At 39.0% G+C, this 23,478-nt stretch overlaps 1 protein-coding gene across 5 annotated transcripts in view; it reads left to right on the top strand.

Annotated features, from left to right (window-relative positions):
- The window catches only part of KCNQ1 (potassium voltage-gated channel subfamily Q member 1), a 352,862-nt gene that overhangs the window by 45,291 nt on the left and 284,093 nt on the right, over nt 1-23,478 (top strand). For all 5 annotated transcript variants that reach the window (XM_065065175.1, XM_065065177.1, XM_065065176.1 and 2 more), the window contains exon 2: nt 3,688-3,778. In XM_065065175.1, coding sequence (XP_064921247.1) covers nt 3,688-3,778 — 91 coding nt within the window. The remainder of the gene's footprint in view (nt 1-3,687; nt 3,779-23,478) is intronic.

Below are 23,478 nucleotides of genomic sequence, written 5' to 3' on the forward strand. Positions count from 1 at the left end.
ATGGTTTCACATCCAGAAGTGCAGAAATGATCAGATACTTGCAAAATTCTTACTATTAAAAAGAAATGTAGCACTGTTAGATATGAGTTAACTACAAAGCTGAGTATTGTCGAGTGCATCTACTGATGCAGTATCTGCAATTTATCTAGTGCGGGCAGATGCTGCTTTGGAACCTGGTACAGCAATAGGAAAGACTTCACACGCTATCGCCTCATCTCTAGTGCTTGCTTGGCCCCACAATCTAAGAGATCAGAGCTGATGAAAACATGAACTCCTGGCTGCTCTTCCTTTCTTGAAGATGGTCACATTTGTGCATAGAGTGTAAACAAGAAATTGATTTCAGGAGAAAAAAAAAAATCAGTGCTTTCCAAGAAATCAAGCCTTTTCCGACTGCTAGAGTTAAAGAGATTCCAGTGTTCTGCTGTCTGTCTCTCCGTTAGTGGAAAAAAGATATTATACTGGAGTTGTTAGGGCAGATAAAACAGTGAATGTTTGTTCTGCTGTGCCGTATACAACTGGTGAAATCAGCGTGGGCCTGTATGCTTAGGAATGTGTTCCAGAGTGGCTGATGCTACTGGTTAAACCATTTGTACATCTTAGATCTTTAAGTCCCGGTGTGATATATTTTTTACTGTGAGGCAGAGAAGCGAGGCTGGCTAAGTAACATGCTTTTTCACTTGTTATGTAGCAGCTTGGCTACAACCCAATTAAGAGTAAATGACTGTTCTGTGAAGTCTAGTAAGTGTTTCGGGATTAGTGTGTACACTGGATAGCCTACATTCAGTTTTCTTAATTTAAATGTCAGTGTTTAGAGCCTTCACCCACTCAGCAGTTGAAATGACAAAAAGTTTTGTGCATTAACTTGTTTCACCTGGATATAAATTGCTCCCTGAAAGTGTCCAATGTCTTTCTACTGACAACAGATCTTTGACACATAGGTGAGCATTAGTTTGTCTGAAATGAACCTCTCTTAACTTAGCTATCGGGAATTATGTGGTTGATTAAAGTAGGGCCGACGCATCCGTCTACTACGTATTTGTCTAATGCTGCATCTTGTAAGGTTGGTTTCAGTTGCCCATTAGTTTGTATAATATTAACTGGTTGGATGAACAGTTTACATGCTTAGCATCTTTATCACGGTGAGTACCTTTTTGGGAAAAAGTTGTAATAGTGATCATGGTAAAGTGATATGAAAAGTGATAAGGTTATTTTGGACATGGGAAAATTGTAATGTTTGTTTGAAAAAATACACCAGTTTGAGGGCTTTGAACTTTTATCTTCTGTTGTTAGGGTTGTACCTTTGATTTTCCCTGTGAAAAGCAGGCTGATGCCAGAAGAGGACAACGTATTTCTTTTATCTCTTAGTTTTGCACCCTCTGTTCCTTACGTGCAATTTATCTAGTCTCAGAAGCAAAATAGTAACGCCAGTGTGACAGGGTTAGGAGCTTAGCTGTGGTGCTCCACTGGAACAGCTGTGCCACTGAGGTTTGTGGGCATCTTCTCTCTAATGCCCAAGAAATGGACAAGAAGCAGCAATATCTGTCTGAACAACATGTTTGTTTCATTTGGGATGATGAGCATATGTAGGTACGAAGGTGTCTTATGCTTCAGCCTGGAAAGAGCACAACAATAAATTTCAAGAGTTTTTCTGGGTGTGAAAAAATAAAATTAGTAAGACTGAAATGGGTCCACGTGCATGAAAACCCATAGAAGTACATAGTGTGGTGACCAGCATGTGATACAGTTCTTACGTCAGCCTTCAGTTCCTCTAATAGTAACAAGCAAAGACATTTGGCAAACGTTTACCCTGAGCTTATCTTCCTGTCACTTAGGCACACAAACTTTCACCTTTAATCCTTATCAGGGTCTGTTTAGTCGTGTTTGTTTAGAAGTACAGAAATGGGATTGGCTTTGCTTTGGTGCCCTCTTGTGGTTGGTTTCATGTATTGGTCGAGTTACACTTTTAACAAAATTATTCATATTAAGAGATATAAGTATTAATTGTTGCTGCTCAGGGTGTATTCAGGCAGCTTACACCATCCCATGCAACTCATTGTTTGCTTCGAACTGGTATTCCTATGTATGTTGGACTTTTCATCCAGAGACCCTTAACTACCTCTGTGTAACCGGACCCATTTATGTTCGTGTTGTCACGTGTATCAGTCTTAAGTAATTGTGGGACTATTGCAGATAGAAGGGCTGGACACTTTAAGAGCTTTGGTGTTATGTTTCAGATGGCTGGTTCATCTTTGCACTCCCCTGCCTTGCCTGCACACCTTATTTCTGTTTCAGAATGGTCGAAGTTAGAGATACAAGGCAATATGAGAAGATTTTAGAGATAAATCAGAAACACCCACGTATTTATACTTTACCTAGGTAAAAGTTTATTCTCATATGTGTGTTTGTGTTGATATGTGATTATCTCTTTTCCATTAACTTCATTATTGCTTACTAATTTTATTTTTGTACCTAATTACCTACAAACTTCCTCTCCATGATTTTGTAATGCGTTTAAAATATGATTTGCCTATGTGTGCATTTGACTTACATGTGCCATAGTTTGAAGCGATCATTGGGCAGTCTAGCTTATAGTGTCAACTGTGACACATTTTTGTTTTCTTGGGTATTTGGCCTTTCGAAAGATTGACCTAATTAAGTTCTCACTTATGTGAACAAAGATAAAGGCTCTGGGTGACTTCAGCTGAACTGTGCCAGCTCGCAGCCCCTGGTGTCTTGTTTTAGTATTTCTCATGTTGAGTTCAGTTTTATTCATTATGTCTGTGTCTCTTTTTGAAACATGACATGAGCAATGAAGAGAACTTAAAACATTGCCTTGTTAAATGCAGACTTAGTTTTTGGGTATATTTTTCACAGTTCTGCTGAGACAAGCAACACCAACCCTTTGCACTTGACAGAAACTCACTGCAAAATCCAGTAACTAAATCATGCCCTTCTTATAGATCTCCAAAACTGTTAATGAGGGTTTTTTCCCCACAGGAAAGCAGGCAGCTGGGCTGAGTTTGGTGCAACTCCCTGGCTGTCCTGAATCTTACCTTGGGAACCAGGACCCCCTCATGCAGGGGGACCAGGGAACCAACCCTTATATTCCCACTCTCTCTCTGATAGTTGCTTTGAAATTTTGTTTTATATGAAAATGGAATCAGTCCTAGGTTCTGTTTCAGGTGCTAAATGTCAATCTTTATTTATCTGGGGCCTTTTGAGGATTGGTGTTTAAAGGCAGTGTGGGCAGAGCCTGTGGATCTCTGGTTAGCTGAATTTCTCTTTGCAGTGTGTTAGAATTTGGAACAGCAAAAAGGCAAATATTTGAAACGTGTTGGGGAGTTGTGTTGTGGTGATTCAGCTGTAGTGGCTTCTACAATGGGAAGGAACAAGGATGCTGTTTTCCTGTGAGGCCAGGAAACAGCAAGTCTTGGAGGTAGGCTAAAGGTTCTGTTATCGTGCAGTTTCATTTGATAATGTCCAACCCAAGAACTCAGTGTTTGAAGAGAAATCAACTATCCAGTGTGAAGGAGGATCACTCAAAAGTTAACAGCAGAGTTTTAAGATAACCTAATACTGATCTGTGTGTACATAGGATTTGTAATGACATAATTATATCTGTCCTCCCTCTAGGTTCTTAATAGACTGCATTGCATTATTTTTATATTATTTTGTTTTTATTTACAGCTTCCTTATTGTGCTGATATGCCTTATCTTCAGCGTGCTTTCTACAATTGAACAGTATGCAGCTCTTGCTACAGGGACGTTATTTTGGATGGTACGTATGTGACTGATGCACATTAGTTCTTAATGTGCAAATTCTCATCTCCTGAGCCAATAACAAGCAGAATGTTTCTTATGGTTTAATTTATAAGAGGCTTTTGTGCTTTTCCCTAATAAGTCTGTAAATTAAGCTTGAGTGTCTCATATTGCTCAGGTTAATCCATTTTTCAGCCATACTGAGGACCAGACACCTGATTATAGTGTTGGGGAAAGTAAGTGGGAAGCCTCTCCTTTAGATGATGTCAGATCCAGCTTTCTTTCTCAAGTGGAAAATTCATGTATTTTCATTGACTTTGGAGTTAAGACAACTTGCTCTCTCTGTCTTATGCACTTTCCCTTCAGTAGAGAAAAAAATAGTTACCTTTTATTATAGTACCCTAGTGCTGCAGCTGATATTTATCAAGAAATGGTCCAACAGTATTACTGTCCTGCCAGGTTAGATTTCATTGAAGAGCCTTAGTTGTGAAGCTGGAGAACCCTGAGGCTAAATGTGCAACAAATTTATAAATTTGTTACACCTTTGTGGACTACCACGTGCTAAATCATTGATTTCTCTGTAAATAAATGACCATTATTTTACTTGTGTAAATGCTGTTGTTCTATTAAGAAAATGCTAACTAAAAATTTAAATGCTTTTTCAAACTAGTTCCTCTAGCAGTGCACTAGTAATATAATTGTTATGTATGATATCATTATTGATATTAAAAAGTTCACTTAAAGCTCCCATCAATTATAATAAATTTCATCAGTTTATCTCTTCAATATGCTAAGGTTTTATACCTAATATGAATGCCATGTATTAAATTTAGTGTCATTTAAATTTAAGGTATCTTCGTGCCTGGTATATTATTTTTGATCTGTAAGATATTTGAACTCATAAGTGTAACATTATAGTTAGTTACCAGCTGAAAGGGTCTATACTTGTATTTCTGCATTCAGTACCTTTTTTCATTTTGTAGTTTGGGGTTTTCGTTTTGTATAGATTTAAGGTTGACGTGATGCTTCATTTTTTTTTTTTTTCCCCCCTCTGTGAAATCATGGAACTCATTTTGTGTGTTCATACTGTATGCAGTATGTATTGTCTGCAGGTGTGAAAATACATTCAGTGTAGTATCTATGCAATGCTTTCAGGATTATATACAATATATGTAATACCCTGTATGTATTGAGTGTCCATACTATGCTGTATTATCTTGCTTTCTAAGTAATGAGAATGAGTGTTCCTCTTCTATATCATGAGAAAAACTGCAGTTAATTTTTAGCATTGAAATTCTACTGTCATGGTTTCTTGGGAATTCAGTAGTTGTTTGTTTATTCAGTGTTGGCATATTGTTTTCTTAAAGGATTAACTGTGGTAATTTTTAAGAAACGGAAGGGATTACAGCCAAAAGCAATAGATGGGCCAGTGTGCTCTCTGCTCTATCCAGTTTTGGTGGGACTTCCAAAGGAGTCGTGGCACCTTGCAACACAAAAATAAATGTCACAATCTGCTTCGTGATAGCATCTAAACTGTAAAATTTCCTATTCTGTCTTAAAATTTTACATTCACTCTAATATATCATTACCAGCTGTCAAAATTAGATGCAACTGAATTCTTAAGGGGGGTGTTAATCACAGATGACAGGTTGAAGAGAAGCTGTAAAATGCAAAGAAGTAAAATAAAGTGTAACAGCAGACAAGGATTAAAAAACAAAACAGGAAGAAGCACAATGCAAGCTTCCAAACTCAATGGTAATGTAAGGAGACTTATTAAAGCTTAGGAGAACACTCTTTCTACTGCTTTGCAGTGGTCATGTTTGAGAGGAACTTTTAGTTACACCACAATAATAGTTTTAATTGGGAGCCAGACAATTAAAGTAGGTAACATTGTCATGGTAGGTGAGCAAAGAAGGGCAAAAAAGTTGATTTAAGAACTAATTCTGAGTGAGAGGGACCTCAGAGGAGCAGCACTATAGCAGCAGCCTACCAGAGGAGTATGCGAATCTTGAAAGAACAGTTTTCTACTTGGGCTTAACTGGGACAGTGAGAAGGAGGGAACTTTGGCCATGTGGAATTTGAGGTTTATGAGACCTCAAGTTGTTCCATGAAACGAGTTATACTGCCTGAGTGTATGCTCTGTGAGATTAAAGTAACACTTGGAGACCTTTAACTCCTTTTTTTGAAGACTATAAAAAATTGAGTCCACCTTTCCCTGTCTGCTCTAACAGGGAAAATTACTGAACCTTTGTCAAGAGCAGACTGCCTTTTATTTAGACATAACTTCTTATGTAGAGTAGAATTCTCTCCAAATGAATTCTGCTTTGTAGTAAATCAAATATAAGGCTGAGAGAGTTCATGGTACCAAATGTGTAGCGCCATGTTTTGAAATGTTTCTTACTTGAGATTTGTGGACTTGTATTCTGGCAGGGGTGAGGAGAGGCTTTGACCAGGCAGCTATAGGTCTGGAAATTCAAGAAATGATTCTATCATGCTGAATGTCTGGAAATTAGTGCTCAGTTAGCACGTGGGTATGCTGAGCTGAACATCCTCATGTAGCAAGTCTGATTAGGTGAGTTTACTGCATAGGCACTGTAAATCTGATTCATATTGAAAATTAGATGGAATAACTGTAAAAGCGTGTGTGTGTTATGTGCACACTGCTGTTGTTACAGTATCCCTGCTGCAGCCCAGTTGTGAAGGTGCACGTTGGGAAAAGTACAGAATCTGTTTCTCCTGACTGAGAAATCATTCAGACAGGACCCTTGAAAACACTCACTATTAAGAGCTATATTGCATTGTTTCCTTCACATAGCCAAAGCATTTAGCTCTGACCCTGTGAAAGATCTAAGCACTTGTGTAACTTCAGCAGATAGTCTTTTTAAAACCAAGGAGACTGGTGACGTGAAAGTTACAGATGGAAGCTGAGCATGCCCTTTTTCATGAACAAGAATTTCATTCTTTAAAGAATATAGTCATACAAGATATTACAATTATAAGAAAATAAGAGCTAAAAAGGTGGTTGAGATTATATGTATATATGTTTCCTTTTTATTCTGGAGCTGCTTGTCTTGTAATATCGCCTCACACTACCAGAGGAGGAAATAATAGAATCGTTTAGGTTAGAAATGACCTTTAAGAGTCCAGCTGTTAACTTAAGGCTGCCAAGTCCACTATGAAGGCTTGTCCCTAAGCACCCCATTGATACGTCTTTTAAACACCTCCAGGGATGGTGACTCCACCACTTTCCTGGGCAGCCTGTTCCAATGCCTGACAACCCTTTTGATGAAGAAATTTTTCTTATGTCCAATCTAGACTTTCCCTGGCACAACTTGAGGCCATTTCCTCTTGTCCTATCACTTGTTACTTGGGAGAAGAGACCAACCCCCTCCATGCTACAACCTCATTTCAGGTAGTTGTAGACAGTGATAAGGTCTCTCCTGAGCCTCCTTTTCTCCAGGCTAAACAGCCCCAGTTCCCTCACCTGCTCCTCTTAAGACTTGTGCTCCAGGCCCCTCACCAGCTACACATCAGATGTTATGTTATCAGTAATTTCAAAGCATTTAAAAATGCTTTTGTTTTTCACAACAGTAAGAAAAATACAAGCTTAACATTGGAAAAATAAACAAGGAAAAGTTTATATGTGTTCTAAGTGGTGTTCCAGTTTTAGACAAAAAGTTTTACAATTAGCTGTTGAATCTTTCTCTGCTTGTCACCACACTTCACAAGGCAAAGACCCTTGCTGAAAGCTATCCCTAAATGCAGTTGTAATGGGAGATTAGGAGAGAATTGGCCTTTTGTTAGTTTCCCGAATGCAGTGAGAACTGTTTAAATTTGCATGTGTTTAACTTTTTTTCACTAGATGGTGCTGTTGGAGGGTTTTGACTCCGGTTACTCGTGGGCAGTTGCCCAGCGTGAGCTGGAGTCTGAGCCAAGACTCTGAAAGGACCATCATTTTGAAGGGTATATGTACACTTGGCCCATTTAAAATAGTGGTGTGGGAGAGCTTTTGCCATGACTCATAAAAAGAATGTGGTATATCTGTGTAAAAATTGATTTTTGAGACTACAATATTTAAACTACAGAAAAAAGCAATTCAGAGATGTATGTTCCCAGAGAGGCCATATTTTTCTTTTATTTTCATAAGCAAGGATTTTATAGTGCCAGAACACAGCAGAATGCTGTTATCTCAGCATGATCTAAGAAAATCCAAGTGCTTGATCCAAGGGGATTAAGTATTCTGCTGAACCAAGGGATATTTAGTGTGCCTGAAAAAGCTATTTTCTGGTAGGAATCTCATTTCAGTATTGATTCCAACAAAAAAAAAAAAGGAAGAGTATGTTTTTATGATGAAAGTAATGAAAGTATAAGCTCTTTCCAGCTTTCTGTTTTGAGTTCCTTTTCTACTTTAACGTACTTCTTACTGAAGAGATTAAGCAGTTATTGAACATTAAATAGACTATCAATTAAGATAAAAGGTAATAGTTTTGGGTGGTTAACATTTATGTTATTGGCATTGAAATTATTCCTACAGTGAACAGAAAGTGGCACTGAGTCTGGGCCGAAAAGAAATCTAGATTTTTTTAAAATTTTTCTTTTTTTTAGTATGAGCCCTCGGTTTTGTTTGCTGGAGTGTTTTGTGAGTATTGTAAGAAAGAAAAATACCTACGGCTTTTGATTCTGAAGATGGTCTTCACAGAAAACAAACGGTTCAAAGTGGTTCCACCGTTTATTTTTTCTGATTACCTTTCTTGGTTAAGAATGCCAAGACAGAGACTTACCATCTGGACATTGGTGCATTTTCATCCATTGGAAAAATTAAGGGGGATTAATGTCTGTAAAGGGTGCCTGGTGGTAGCTCTACAGGCTGATCTAATTTCTAGATTCTGAAGAACAACTGGAGCCGAGAAAGTGAAAAATTTGTCTCTGCAGCCTCAGCTGTGTCCCCTGGTCTGACCAAAGAGTGAGCTGGTGTAGAAGATGTGTGAATGCTGGACTTGTGTTCTTCAATCCTTTTTCTTTGCTGGAACTACAGACTGACCTGCCCAGGGACTCACTTGCTGCAGCATTTCCTCTCTGTCATTCCACTGACAGCTGAGGTTGAGAATCCCAGCTTTCATTTGAAATCAACTTCTCTACAATTTAAAGTAAAAAGCCAGATGTGAGTGATTCGAAGGCTCAGGAAACATGAACAGAAATGAAAATCGCCCTCTTCCTTTTAATTAGGTGGCAGTACAGTTAGTAGCTGGAACATGGAGCTTCCTCGGAATCTGAACCCCGCTGTTTCTCGTTGAGCTTCAGTCTGTGGTTCTGATGTTTGTAGCTGAACTGTGCTGGCAGATAACGTGAGTGCTTCTAATCTGCTTCATTGCAAAATCAGCTGCCTTGGTTTGAAATGCTGCTGGTAGTAACATCTTAACTTTTTCCAGCTGTTCGCAAAGCAATCGTCTGTCAACTCCCCTGGTCTGTACAGGAGAATTATGTGTTTAATGTAAATGTGATGTTAAAGGGATTGAATTGATTTGGTTCAGAAGGTTGTGTGAACATGCTTTTAGTCCAGCTTAAATTCTGCTTTATGTCCATTGTGAACAGGTCTGAGGGAGCCAAATCAGGAGCTTCTAAAAATGGGAATAAGATTGTCTGTTAGGGACAGCTGAACCAATTTAATGAAATGGACTTAAAACGAGCAAGAAACAAAAACAACCCACCCTGTTGTTACTGTTTGGTGTAGATGAAGTCTGAGCTGAAAAAGAATGCCAAGAAGGATCAAAGAGGTGATATGGAAGGAAAGTATGCTAAGACAAGTAAAGGAGCTGCTTTTTTTGTTGTAATGTGTGCTAAAAATCAAACACGTAGAACACAGCTCTCGCTTCACTTCAGGGTCTGCAGAGGGCAGCCTTGGACCACGCTGTGTCTGGGGCAGCTGGGTTCAGACTTTGGATGGTGTCCTAAGTAGGTAAAAAATATCTTTTGGAAAAAGCGAACTACTAATAAAGAGGTGGTTTTTCACATGGGCTTGAGGAATTTTATACGAGTAATCAACAAAGATAATTTTGGGAGAGAGGGGTGGAAGAAAAGGGCTGTGGAAATGTTGCTGCCAGAGCCAACTCTGGCCACTTTGTGGTTGTTGCTTCAAAATTCATGCTCTTTGGCCTACCTAATTTCTCATCTTCTGGATGGCTTTTAGAAAAAAGTGAAAACAGTTAAAGATTCCAGTGAAATGAATTGAACAAGTGTTTGCATGGAGGAGAAAGAAAAAGATACTGAACTTGTTTAACATACTGAGGGATTTCCAGTATGTTGTGTCCTTCCAGGTATGCTCTTACTATTGTCTTAGGTGTTTCCTTATTCAGTGGGGCAAATCAATAAGTTTATTTGGCTAAACTTCTCTAAAGTTGCCACCAAAAATTACATTCAGATGTATATGATAAGAACAAGAAGTGATTTTTATGGGTTAGAAAACTCTTTCTACATGTATTTCATACATTTCTTCTAGCAGGTTCAAAAGTTCTGGGTTTGAATTCTTATTTTAGTCTGCAGCACTGCAGTGTGCGTTCTATAAAGAAAAGCTTGCATGCAGAAAATTGGTTACTTCCATTTCTGCCTTTTCTAAGAGCTGTGAAAAAAAAGCCAACTACTCCTCTTTTGAATTTCTGTACGTGGAGTTCTGTGGTGGCATACCTGAACACTGCCATTTAAAATAAAGTCTGTAACTATGTCACTGTGTGTAAAGGAACCAGAATTTAGCATTTGTCTCAATACTATGTTGGGCTGAGATGGCTATGAAGCAGCAAGCATTACTTGGGGCTCAAACTCTGAAGACTAAGAGAGGCTTTGGGAAGAGCGACCTTCCTGAAGCTCATGGTGGAGCTGGTGACAGATTGCAGGCCAGCACGACCCACTGGTGACAGGCTGGTGCCGTCTGCTGGCTGCTTGGTTGCCTACATGATCTGTCATGGTGATCTTCTGCGCTGGCAACGTGGGGCTCCTGGCCAAAGACCGACGTGAGCACAGTGCCAAGCTGTCTTTTTGCCTTGAGCAAACTTCCCAGCTTCTCATATATGAACTGCAGTTGTGTGACAGTTTTCAGAAAACTTTGCTTTTATGTTGCATGCAGCATTGTGAAAAATAGGGGATATGTGCTCCAATTATTATTAGTTCACCTCTTCTCAAGAGCTTGTGTTTGCTCTCATAAGTCACATAGTATACCTGTGTTTTGTTCCTTTATTTTTTAGTATAGCTGCATTCCAATAAATTCCATTTAAAGGTGCATCTAAGAAAATACCCTCACTGAAAAAAGTATGTTTTGTTCACCGTTACATCTGTTCATTTCTGTCAAGCTTTACACTTAAGGGTTAAAGTTTGACTAAAATTTTTCTGAGGTGTAAATGCATATCAAACTGAGAGCATTTGCTTGGTAAACTCTAAAAGAAACATGGTAGACATATTTTTCTTTGAAAATATTTAAACTTTTCACTATTTAATATTTTAGTAAACAAGCAGAGTAATACAAATTCCATATTGGGGGGGGGAGATAAAACTGTGAAATACTGGTGGATATAGAGCCAAGCAGTGAAAAGAAAGATTTTTAAATTTAGGGTTTATCTGGATTAGTGTGTAATGCTTGCAGTGACAGGTGTTTCCTTTATGCTTTGCCCAAATGTCTGGAAAGTAGTTTGTCATTAAGTGCTACATTCAGTGTGTATCTCAATTTCAGTATAACTGGAGGGTCTACGGCTTTGTTAGGCCCTTGTTTTCACATCTGACCTTGGCCAGCTGGAGTCTATTGTTTTAAGCGTAATGTAACAGCTGACATAACATAACGGATATAAAGCTGAAAAACTGAAACAGTGCAGTGAACTGATGCAAAGAGGAAGAAAGGGAGAAGTTGGGAAGGAGGAAGAGGGGCAAAACTAGCTTCGTGATTCAAAGTGGAGGCTTGCTGGCTTGTTTTCCCGGGGGTAATCAGCTAGGAAATAATAGGATGAGTCTGTTGAAGTTCTATTTGCAATTGATTACATACGATAGACTACTGAGACAGGTCTGAGTTTGCCAGCTGTCACTAGCTGGTGGCCCCTGAATGGCTTTAAGTGGCCCTTGGTAGGCAAAACTGGAATAAACTCTGAAGGTGTGGTGTAATTGTAGTACAGAAGAGCTGGGAGCACCAATGTCTAAGAAGAAAGGAGGTTCCAGGAGTTTGTAGAGTGAAATTAAACAAGTTGAATGCATTAGGAATTTCATTTTATGATGTTGGGTTAAGTGGGTTAAATTAACTGGCCAAAAACCAAAAGCAACTGGACTTCTTAGTGGTTTTCTTGGCAATTTCTAAAGTAAGCTTCTATGAATTCATTTGCTAAAACCTTCATTATTTCATTCCTTGACTTCTGTGTTTGGTCGGGAAGCGCATCTCAGTACTGAGCACTAACTGCTGTTGGAAGGGGATTGAGTAAATGAAATGTTAGAAACTTGGCACGCCATGAAAAAAGTGACAAGAGAAGGAACAAAAAGCTATAGAGATCACCCTGTTACTGCATTTATATGTATGCCTCTTTACATATATATCTTTCTATATATAGAACCTGTTTCTATTTTTAGCAATTAGAAAAAACACTTCTCTCTGGATTTCATTTTATGGAATAGAGCCTCTGGCAACTCCACCCTACTGAGAGTTTATTCCATGGTTTAGTGAGACGGGGGGAAGTCAAGACTTTATATGCTTATATGCTGTTTTTTTTAATGTACGTGGGTAGAGGTGACCAAATTAGGTTCTACATTTGTAAGTGAAGATTTTGTGGCATGAGACTTGCAGTTGTACAGTATATTTAATTTTGTGCATATGAGTAGTCATCATGACTTCAGCAGAGCTTCCTGTGTGCATAAATATTAACACGATTGGGGTGTAATAGGAAAAGTTTCTTGAACAGTATTTGCTTGTACTTGGGTTAGCCTAGGAAGCACGAGAGTTTGATTTATGCATAATAACTACAAGCTGTATTTATCTCACATTTAATGTTTTAAAGTTGTTTTTATCTGATTTATTTTGGTGGTATGAAAAATGACTGAAGCATCTGTTCTGTTAGACTTGTCTTGCACAAAGAGTTTCTAGGATTGTTCGTGTTATAATACAGGACCCAGTCCTATTTTATCTCAGTAATCAAAAAGGTCTTGTGGAGGAGTTTGTGACAGCTGTTGACTCAGTAGCTAGCAATGCATAGCATGAGCATTTATACTTTCTGTGCTTATAAAAGAAATTAATTTTGTTGTAGAACTTATATCTTGGTGTTTGTAGTGAGCTGCTGGAGAAGTCTTGCCAGCCCTGAGAGCTGCTGCACCCAGTGTTTTCTGTTCTGTGTTCCTGGCACGTCCTGTGCCTTGGCTGCAAACAAGGATGGGTGCCCATGTGCCCTGGTTGCAGCAGCATCGAAGGCTGCGCACTGTAGTAAATTCTGTAGGTTGCCTCTAGGGACCAAACATTGGGACAGATGTCCTGAAACTTCTGCACAGCTCAGCTGTTTCAATTGTTCATTGATTCCGGGGCCCTGTACCTTAGTGTATTGTTTACATTGCATTTTTCCACCGAAACCATTGAACAGGAGCATATTTTTAAGATGACATCGAGAATTGTCATTAGCTCTCAGAAACAGCAGGACTTTGAAGAACTAATGAAATAACCAAAATGCCTGTTTTCACACCCAGTCTGTAAGATCAAGCTATGTACTGCCTCACTGGGGTTTCCCTTATGTTGATGACACTGAGGCTGACCCTTCTTTTCCTCCGGCATGCTGTTAACATCCTTATTAAGGTACCTTTCAGAAACACTCCTTTTCATTGTTTCTGTCAGCTTTAGAGGATGTGTTTACACATGGAATACATGCAAAAGGACTTGATTTACTTGTCCTTTATCCCTCTGCAGCTGTTGCTCATATCAAGGTGAGAAAGGACACCTGTTGTAGGGGTAATCTGACTATTCCATGGTTCCCTGCAGTAGGGTGGGTAAAAGGTATTTAGATGCTGTTTCAGCTTCAAAGTTGCAGAACAGTTTAAAATCAGAATAGGTGCGTATGATGACTGACCTCCATCTGGCCCACAGGCGGGAGCTTGACAGCTCCCTTCTAGGAACTGCTCCAACTCATTGATTTAGTACATGAAACTTGGAATGAGTTATACTTAGTGGCCAGGGCAGGGAAAAGGGAGGAGAGAAAGTTAAATATTTGCTAATCTTACTTCTGTAATGTCTTACAAACACGAATGTACTTAACCTTGCAGCATTCTTGGGAGGTATTAGCAGTTTTGCAAGTAAAGTTGGGTGAACCTCAGCTTTTGTACCCTAACTTGGCTTTATGAGATAAATACTTCAGAGAACCCAGGCTGCACTTTGAAGAATGGGTTTCAGCCTGCACAAACTGGCACTGCCATGCTAAGAAATAGTCCTGCTGCTCCATTCCTTGTGCCAACACAAGCATTTGTGCAGCTAAGTTGCAAACGGCCTTGGAGAACCCAGATGGGTTCAAACTAACCTTTTTTTTGGCCAGATGAGATTGCTTCTTTTGGCAGCACTACTGGCTTAAAGTGTTTGTGGAACTGTAGAGTAAGAGTTGTTAGCTTTTGATAGTTAAAAGTGTGATGGAAACTTTATATGCAACATGATTTACAAGCAGACTTGCGTGCTCTCCTTCTGAGAAAGGTTATTATTATTATTGTTGTTTATATTACAGCCCATTCAAAGGGCCCTGCCTGTAAGATCCAGTACAATGCCTAGTAAAGCGGGGGCCTATAGTCTCAAAAAAGATAGTTCCTACCCTCATGGACCTTGCAACCTAAATGGATGATGTGTTGAAAATGTGAGCGGAAGGAAGCCTGAGTCGCCTCATGCCAGGCACTGAAGCAGAGAAAGAACGTAACTTATACAAGTCCCAGCTTTGGCCTGTTCCATGCATTCAGGTTCAGTGATGGGCCTCAGCAATTATAACACTGGAGAGAGAAACATATTTAAATTATTGTCTTATTTCTTAATTTAGTTTCTTGAAAGCTTTTTTTTAAATATGAAAGCTGAGATTTTGGGTTCTTATTTTACATATTTAGCTCTGTGCTTCTCTTGTATTGATTTGACTGAATAATGAATTAAGTAGCATTTTATGTTTACTTTGCATCTGTTTTGCTGCAGGACAGCAGGATATCAACCTGACAGCTGATTGAGACCAATTTGACTGAAATTAATTTTGTCCTACAGGTCTAGGCATGCCTACTATAATCCAGAGCCAGTTATTGAACTTGAACTGGCAGCTAGGCTGTCTCTACAAACAAAAGCTGTTTTGTGCAAACTCTGTTAGAGCAGACAGGGTGTAGACAAGGTTGCAGAAGCAAGGCTCTCTGGAAGAGTGTAAGCAGCATCATCTGCTTGCTCTTTACTGCTGCCCCTTGATGGAATTGTGCTCTGCCCAGAACTGGATTGTACTGCGTTTGCTTCCACGGCCTGCTGCAGCGCCGAGCTGCCCCAGAAGGCTTTGTTTAGCACCAAAGATGGTTAAAACTAATTTGGTTAGATCGAAGAGGGCTAAGAGCACTTCCACAATAGGTTACCATTTTTCAGCTTTGTGGGTGGTAATCTCCAAGATGAGAAGTGCAGTAATGAGGAGTTGGATGTGGTAATATCTTCAGTCTCCTACTGTCTTTGAAGTGATCATGAGCACGTGGTTACACGTGTCAGTATAGCCTAGTCCCGTAGGGTATAATTGTACTATTATGTCATCATTATTATTAATACAATAACAGACATATTTGAGTTTGAATTACTGCAACTGTTTTGATGAAAAGAAAACACAGCCGAGCCCCAAGCCCCACATATCTCTATGCAGAATACCAGTACTAACTGTGTGTGTAGACTAGTCTCAAGATAGCAACTTACCTTATAGATTGCTAGCATGTGTGTATATATATATGCATATATATATAAAAATAAATTTTTAAAAGTTGCTTGGATATGAGTGGGATTTTTCAGACATAGTGACACATCTTATCATACCTGCGTGTTAGGATCCAACTCATTAGTAAAATAGTTAAATATTTAACCACTATGAGTCATGTACCTTTTAAAAGCGAACAGAGTTTAAAACTATATAAAGAAAAGAATTCTTCCCTTACTTCCAATTCTAAACAGTAAGCTTAATGAGTTGCTATCTCATCTGCAAGGAAAAAATGCAGGAAAATTAGGAGCAGTATACTGACTGTATCGAAGTCAAAGTTTCTACTGGTATACGCTTACAAGTACATTTGTGATGCAGTGGATAAAGTGGAGGGAATAGATCTGGGATTTTGTAGACCTTGAAAGCGTAAATTTTGCAGCAGTAATCAAAATTAATAACTCTTTGTAATCAAAGACCTATTTTTATATTTTAGTAACAAAACTAGGAAACACATGGTAAAATGTTGGAAAAATTCATTTTAGTAGTGTAGTGGTAACATGAAATTTCCTTTTCTTTTTTTAATTGATTGTGTCAGGTTAATAGCCAGTGAGAGTCAGAGGTGAGCAGCTCAGCTGTGCTTCGGGTTGCACTGTTGCCCTTCTGTTAAATGACAAATCCCAAAACAGGCATCCTGTCAATCTTTACTTCATCAAGGTCTAGAAACCATGGTTCTGAAATGCTAGTGAAGCCATTAAGAGAAAGCTTTTTCAGGAGCTGATTCCACTTTTTGGAAAGTATGTGAACTCTGTTTTCTGAGTGCTCAACACATGAGACCGCTAGGCTCCACTTCTCAGCAGCTTCATTTGTTTTGTAGCTTATGTGCAGGGATGTTTCTCTCTTTAAAACCAAATCATATCTTTGTAGCTATGTAATGAGCTCTGTGATCTCTATCTAAATTGCTGATTTCTTCTGATTTGGTGTCTGCTGTTAACTTCCATTTGGAAAGAAGAAGCTAGTATATGCAGGGTAAGGCGTTTCCTTTTGGTCCTTTTCTCACTGCCGTGCTCTTTGCTAGGGAGGGGGAATCGATGCTAATTCAGACAAATATCCTCTGGCACTTTAAATCTCCATTAAGTAGATTCAGGGAACAGGGGCCTGGGTTTCAATGTTTTCTTAATATAAGAACTCCTCAGCACTATGGTTCTTGTAGATTTCCTGCAAATGTGTAGATTATTGCTACTTATATCTGGTAGGGTGATCATCTGGAAAACAGCAGATGAGAAGTGGAACATTCTGCTGCTATAGCTCTTTGAGCATTGAAAGGCATAGAAATGTAGGACAGCATCACAAATAGTTTGAGTGTTAGGTGGCGGTTTGTTATGGAGAGAACAAGGAGACAAGCAAGAGAAACTTTTTTTCTGATGGCAGTTGCCTCACTCTGAGTTGTCTATTCCTTGAAACAGCTGTCTCTTTCTTATTAGTTTTAAATTTGGTGTGGCATTGACGAAGTTGCTAATAGGGATTTCTTTTTTCTTAATAATTAAAGGAGAGTTTAGAGGATTGGAGCAAGATCATGGGGACTGTCAATGAAACCTTTTGGTGCGAAGGTGTAAGAGGTGGAGGAAGAAATTGCGAAGTGTCTTAGATGTAAGATGAAGCACACGATCAGATACTTCTTGTTGTTTCTATTTTTCTGTCACCTCTTTGAACAGGGATGTCTTGAGTATTGTAATTCCTTAAAGAATTGCAGATGTCACTTATTGTGAAACAGTATCTGCTGTCATTCCTTCCCTAGTTTGAACTTTAATTACTGAATGCAGCGGTGTGGAGGATTCAAACACAGAAAGCCAATGTTGATTGAAATTTGCAGTATCTTCTGCCCTTTTAGAGTTGTGAGTGACACGCATTGCTTTTCTGAATGTGCATCTAGGTTTTCATACACAGTATCACTTTGCTTGCATGTCAGCTTTTTAAAATAAAAGTGTCTTTCAGTTGCTTTTCTATAAATATGAGTCCCAGCGTCTATCCCAAGAGACTTCAGGACCGAAAGAATTAAACAAAAATGAAAACTGAACTAATACAGGGCATTTTTTAAAACTGCTGTTTTCATGTTTATTTTTAGTCTTGGATGTAAGGCTGAAAACAAACAATAAAAGCCTTGGAAAAGATTTTTGTTTCTCTCTTCATTTTGTTTTATTTCCCAGTAAGATAACTTTCATGTGCTGTGGGACTAGGAGGAAAAACAGTGGCATCTGAGTGACCAGCATAGCGGAAGTGATATACAGAACAAAGAAGGCCTTTTATTTGCAATCTCTTAGTTTTTTATTCATCTCAGTTTATAACACAGGAAATCAATGATTTTCAGTTGCTTTGGTAAAGTAGTATTAGGTCAAAATCAAGTAGTCCTTTTAATAAATGAGATTACTGTAATGTTTCTGGCTGTCAGGCTAAAATTTCAAAGCAATGTGCTTTTTCCTTTGATTTATTTATTGTCAGTAGCTTGTCAGGCCTTTGTTTGAATTAGGAGCCATTGTGGGCAGCCAGAGATTGAACTTTATGTAATATAATCTATCTGTCACTTAGTATCAGTTCCCTAACAATGATGCTGACACATTCAGACTTTAGCATCTGGACCTCGCACTTGAGTTTTCAGCCACTAGGTAGGGTCTAATGTTTCTGTGCTTCCATGTAGTTCCTTCCCAGCTATTTCCCATCTGTGTATGACTGTCCCACTTCCCTAGGGGTCAGTCGCCAATGCTGCCGATGTCACCAGACAAGCCTTTTCCCAAGATAATTTTGGGTTGTTTTTTTTTTTAACTGTATCACTTGTTAAACTCTACTGGACTACTAGATTCATTGCTTTCACCTCAAAACCAAGAAAATTAATAGGAAAGCAGAAAGTTGTATGATTATGCTTGAGCATGTCTCTGAGATTACTATATAGCTTTTTATTTCATCAGCCAATTCTGAAAAAAGTGGTTCTTCAGTCTCCTTTAATGTTTTATAAAACGAAGGCTAATATTTCTATGGAACAATAAGGTATGATTCAGGAAAGACTAAGAACAAGGTTAGAGTCTACAGCTGGGTTCTCAGTGTTCCTGACAAAGTCAGTTCTTGAAAGAAAAAGCTGTAATAGTTAATGTACTAGATGCTATTAAAATTTGCAAACTCCCATCTACCTTGTCTTGTACCATTACAGCTGTCAGGCTTTTCTGGGAATGTGTCCGTAGGTATTCTGTGCTTTCCTGGCTGGGGAAGACTGTGGAAGAAAGCAGGCAAGCCTGTCCTTGAACAAGAGAAAAATTCACGAATTCCCACCCTCGGCTTCCTGAGAGCTTCTAAGAACGTGCTGCTGTGATTGCTGCTGCTGTTTCATATGCTGTCTGTGGTGCCTGGGAGCTGACTGTACATGAGGGCCCCTTTGTACTTCAGGCCCAAACATAATCTGGAGACTTAAGTATGGAAGAATAAAAGCAGTAGAGGGACTGTGCTGAAGGACACTCTTCCATAGATCTGTGCTCTGTTTTGTAGGTAGCAAAGTACCTGTTAGCGCTCATGACAGGGGTCTGAACCATCAAATAAATAAGATACCTTTTCTTATACACTGCCCCTTTGTTTTCTTCCATGAATTGGCTTCTTATTTTACGTATTAATTCACAAGTTGGAAAGCATGACCAGAGCCAGTGGGAGGGCAGCTCAGCCTGGAGCAGTATCTCTCCTGTCTCTTGAGCAAGTAGCAGGGAGGGAATGAAACTTCCCTCAAAACATCTGGCTGAGCTGAGCTGTGCCAGCACCTCCCTGGCAAGGGAAGACGGCTGGCTCCTGGGGTGGGGCCAGATCAAAGGGAAGGTGCAGGGAAACGGAAACGGGGGAAAAGGGATGCCAAAACATTTAAAATAAACTGCTACATCTGTCCAGTGGTCTAGCTCCTGTTTATGGAATAAATTTTATGAAAGATGCACTTATTTGTGTTAGCCTCTGATATGTAGGTCTAGACCAACTGGCATGTTTTAAGAGGTTGGGAAAGAAAAGAAAAAAACATCAATCTATTTTTGCTTGGACTTTTTGCTTTAGATTAATTTAGTCTAAAAATCTTTGAAGTAAAATAAACATTGTATTTTAAGTAGCTGAAGGCATTTACTATGTTTGCGAAGGCCTTTGCTCTTTGCAGTCTGCTTTGAGGAGATTTGGTTTTGTCTAGAAGAAACAAAAATATTTGCGAGCTTGCTTGTGACTCCTGTATTGCCAACAGTCCTGTGTGAAGTGGAATTGTACAAAACATCATTTTAATATGAGTGCAAAAGACAGATACACTGCTAGTGGGGTGATGTAGACCAGCTACATTAAAATCTTTCTTTCAGTGGCTGCCATCAAGAATGATGGGCCATATTTGTTTTGATTTCCTTCCCTGCAGTGCTGCTGTCAGGCTTGGCGCTCGCAGGGCTCTTGGTGTAGGTGTTGGATAGAGAGGTTGCTCTCGGGAGCCCAAACAGGTAACTACTGCTGCAGGTTGGGAACTGTCCCTGAAAGTCTCCTGGGTGTTTGTCACCATCTGAAATTTGGAGCATCTTCTGGAGCTTTCAAACAGTCAGTGGTCCTGCACTGTTAGATCTGTGTTCATCTGGTGTAATTAATTTGGCTGGCAGGGACAGATTTATTATTAGCAATGGAAACCCTGTGAAACATAACAAACCTTGAAGTCGGATGAAAAGTGGCATTTGCAGCTGCATTTTGCCTTGATCTTCCCTGCCAGCTGCCCTGTGAATATGTATGGATCAGACCTGAAAATGCATTTGTAAGCTCAGAATTCAGTGCCTGCAGTGCTGTTGTTAAGCTTTATTAAATACAAAGGTTTCAATTGCAGTTTAAAATGCTGAGCTACAGATGCTTATTCCTTCTCTGCACATGGCTGGGATTTTATGTTCAGGTTTGGTACCTACTTGTTACATTTTTTCAGTGAACTTGAAATCAAGTTGTGGCCTTTTTGTGGAGCTTTGTGTTTTAGAGAAGTATTGCTGCTGTCTGATTCAGAGTACCGTTACTGCCAATTTGGGGTAAAGAAGTGTGTTTACGTATTTCTACAGAATAAACATGTAAAAAGACTGTTCTGTAAGCTAGTCATTTGCTGTAAATGTTTAATCTTTGCCCTTCAGTTTAAGTACAAGTCCACAGAACAGTCTCTTATCTATGAATGTGCTTTGTTTAAATCACATGTGATTCTTATTCTGCAGTCATTTGTTAGTGAATGCTATAGTTCAGAAAGAACAGTTAAGACCAGTGGAAATCGTTGAGTGTAGAGGGTTATTATATTTACTCTAAGCAATGTATCAGAATTGATGACCATTATAAAATGAAAAATGATGGCAATTAATTACTGGCTATGTAATAAAGTTGGAAAACACTCTCAAGTGTGGGAATATGATTCTGGTAAAGAGATAAACACACCAGATGAAAAAACAAACAAACCTCTACCAAAAGACGTGACCTCAAGAAAACAAGCTACACAGAAGACAGTGAAATCTACTCTGATGTGAAATGCTTTATTTAACGGTTATCAAAATATTAAAGTAGAACTCCTAAATTTCTTCAAATAGCACTTGCAATAGCAACAGCTATGCATGAATTTCTCTACTGTCTTCTGAAATATTTATAAGGAAAGCTACTTAAATCCTGGTTTTGCCACTAAATCTTTTGAAAAAGAAAAAAAAAATCACACAGGAAAGGTTTGTGTACATGATAGAGTTTTGCTTACTTATGTTGTTAGAGCTTGATTTTGCTCTATGAGTAGTATAAGGTTATGTTTAAAAGCTACATTCTTCTGGCATCTGCCCAGGTTATGTTCTTCAGAACTCTTTAGTATTGGCTAAAATAAGCACTAGTAGTAGTTAAACAAATATGGCACAGTCAAAGCAAACGCTTTGATCAAGTATCGTTGACGAATGTACTGTTATGGAAAGCTTTAAATACCGCGTTTTATTTCTGTCTTTCTGTAGTACATGGCATTAGATGAATCAAAACAGGTGGATTCTAAAAGTTATATATCTATTTTAGAAATTGATACGATCAGTCAGGAATTATAGTAGTGCGATGTGCATGTCTTTTAGTAAGTGCATTTAAAACCACATTTGGGAGTAAATACATCATTTGGTTACATAACCAAACCATTAATTTAAGGGAAAGTTTAAGAGAAATGATGATGTTGTCTAACCTCTCATGTATATTGAACATAGCTGCTTATTCCTGTTTGGACAGAGATTTCAGCTTTTGATAGTGTTTATACTGTCTCAAGCACCTGCACATTGCAACCTTCTGGATGGAAACGTTAGAGGCTGCAGCTGTAGAAGAGCCTTGTACTGCAGGTTCTCTTGGGATTTGTGAGATACTGCCATGTTGCTTGCTCCTCCTTTTGCACTTGTAGGGTCTGCAGTGATTGTGATTACAAACAGTGTTCCTTTTTGACAGAGTAAGGCATAACTTGATTTTTTAACAGGGAAACCCTGACTTTGCCGTCAGATAAATATGTTAAGGAGCTTTCTTGTGCCAAAAACTTAGCGCTATGATCTGCTAAATACAAAACACTTGATAAATTGGCACCAAAAATGACAAGCTAGCAGTAGCAGCTTTTTCCATATGCATTGCACCGCAAAGCGCAATGCCTAAAGATGAAGAGTCTTTCTCTCTGAATTTTGTTAGGTGTTTAAAATCTGAGCTGCATAAATGATGAGAAGGAACTGTAAGGATGCTGCGTTGCACTGCGTTTCTGTCTGAAAAAGAAATTGGCACCAGTGAGCTGGTTTCTGTGGAATTTAGTTTCAGTGGATATAAAAATTAACCTACCTGTCCTCCTGGCTGTGACTTGTTACCATAAGAGCTGGGAGACAGAGTCATCTGCAGTGGCTCCTTTGCTGCTGCAGTTTATCACAGTCTGAATAATTGGTTTAAACTTTTGTTGGTCTCAGACTAACTTGATAGAATGAGAATTTTATGGCCTACTGAAGAGCTGGCATACACTCACTTATTTTATCCCAGCTGTTGGATCTGGCAGAAAATCTGTGCATTTACCTCACTGTGGTATGGCGAAGCTCTTTTTTGGTTTGGGTGGGGTTTTTTTGTTTGTACTTTATAGCTTTCGGGAACCTGAATGCTGCTTTTGCTTGAGGCTCAAGTATGAGCACATGCCACCTAACCTGAGGCTGAGATGTTGAAGTCAGGGTCTCAGCATCTCTCTGGAGCTGCCCGTCTCCTGCACAGATTTATGGATGGAGCCATGGGTTTTCCAGCTAAGAGCAGAAAGCGAGGTGGGATGATTGCAGGCCTGATTGCATTTCTGAAATGAAATATAAGCTTCTAAATCTCTAAAAAGTATGGGTGAATCTTCCTGATATATATCAAGAAGTGTAAGTTGACAGATGTCCTGTCACCACGATCTCTCTGGCAGAGTTTAGGCTTAAAGAATCCAGCTCGCTTTACAGCTGTGCAAATTTTGTTCCTAGAGCTTATATTTCTTTGGAAGAAATGATAGAGGTTACTAACCACTGAAACATTTGTGAAGACTTTGTCTCAGGATATAATGCATATTTATAGCTGTTGTGTAGCTGTAGCAACAAAAAATAATGTACCTTGGGATACACCTCCTGTTTTCAGGGTCCTATACATCCTCAGGAGAGCTAATGAGTTTGTTTTTTCTGATTTAAACAAAGTCCTTATGCTTTCAAAGCATGGAGAAGCAAACAAATTTGATACCTCATTCTCTTTTGGATGCAGTTTTATTTGATTAAAAATACACAGTTTAGTACTGCTGTTGCAGTATAATGTT

This window comes from Columba livia, chromosome 5, assembly GCF_036013475.1.
Source record: "Columba livia isolate bColLiv1 breed racing homer chromosome 5, bColLiv1.pat.W.v2, whole genome shotgun sequence".
NCBI lineage: Eukaryota > Metazoa > Chordata > Aves > Columbiformes > Columbidae > Columba > Columba livia.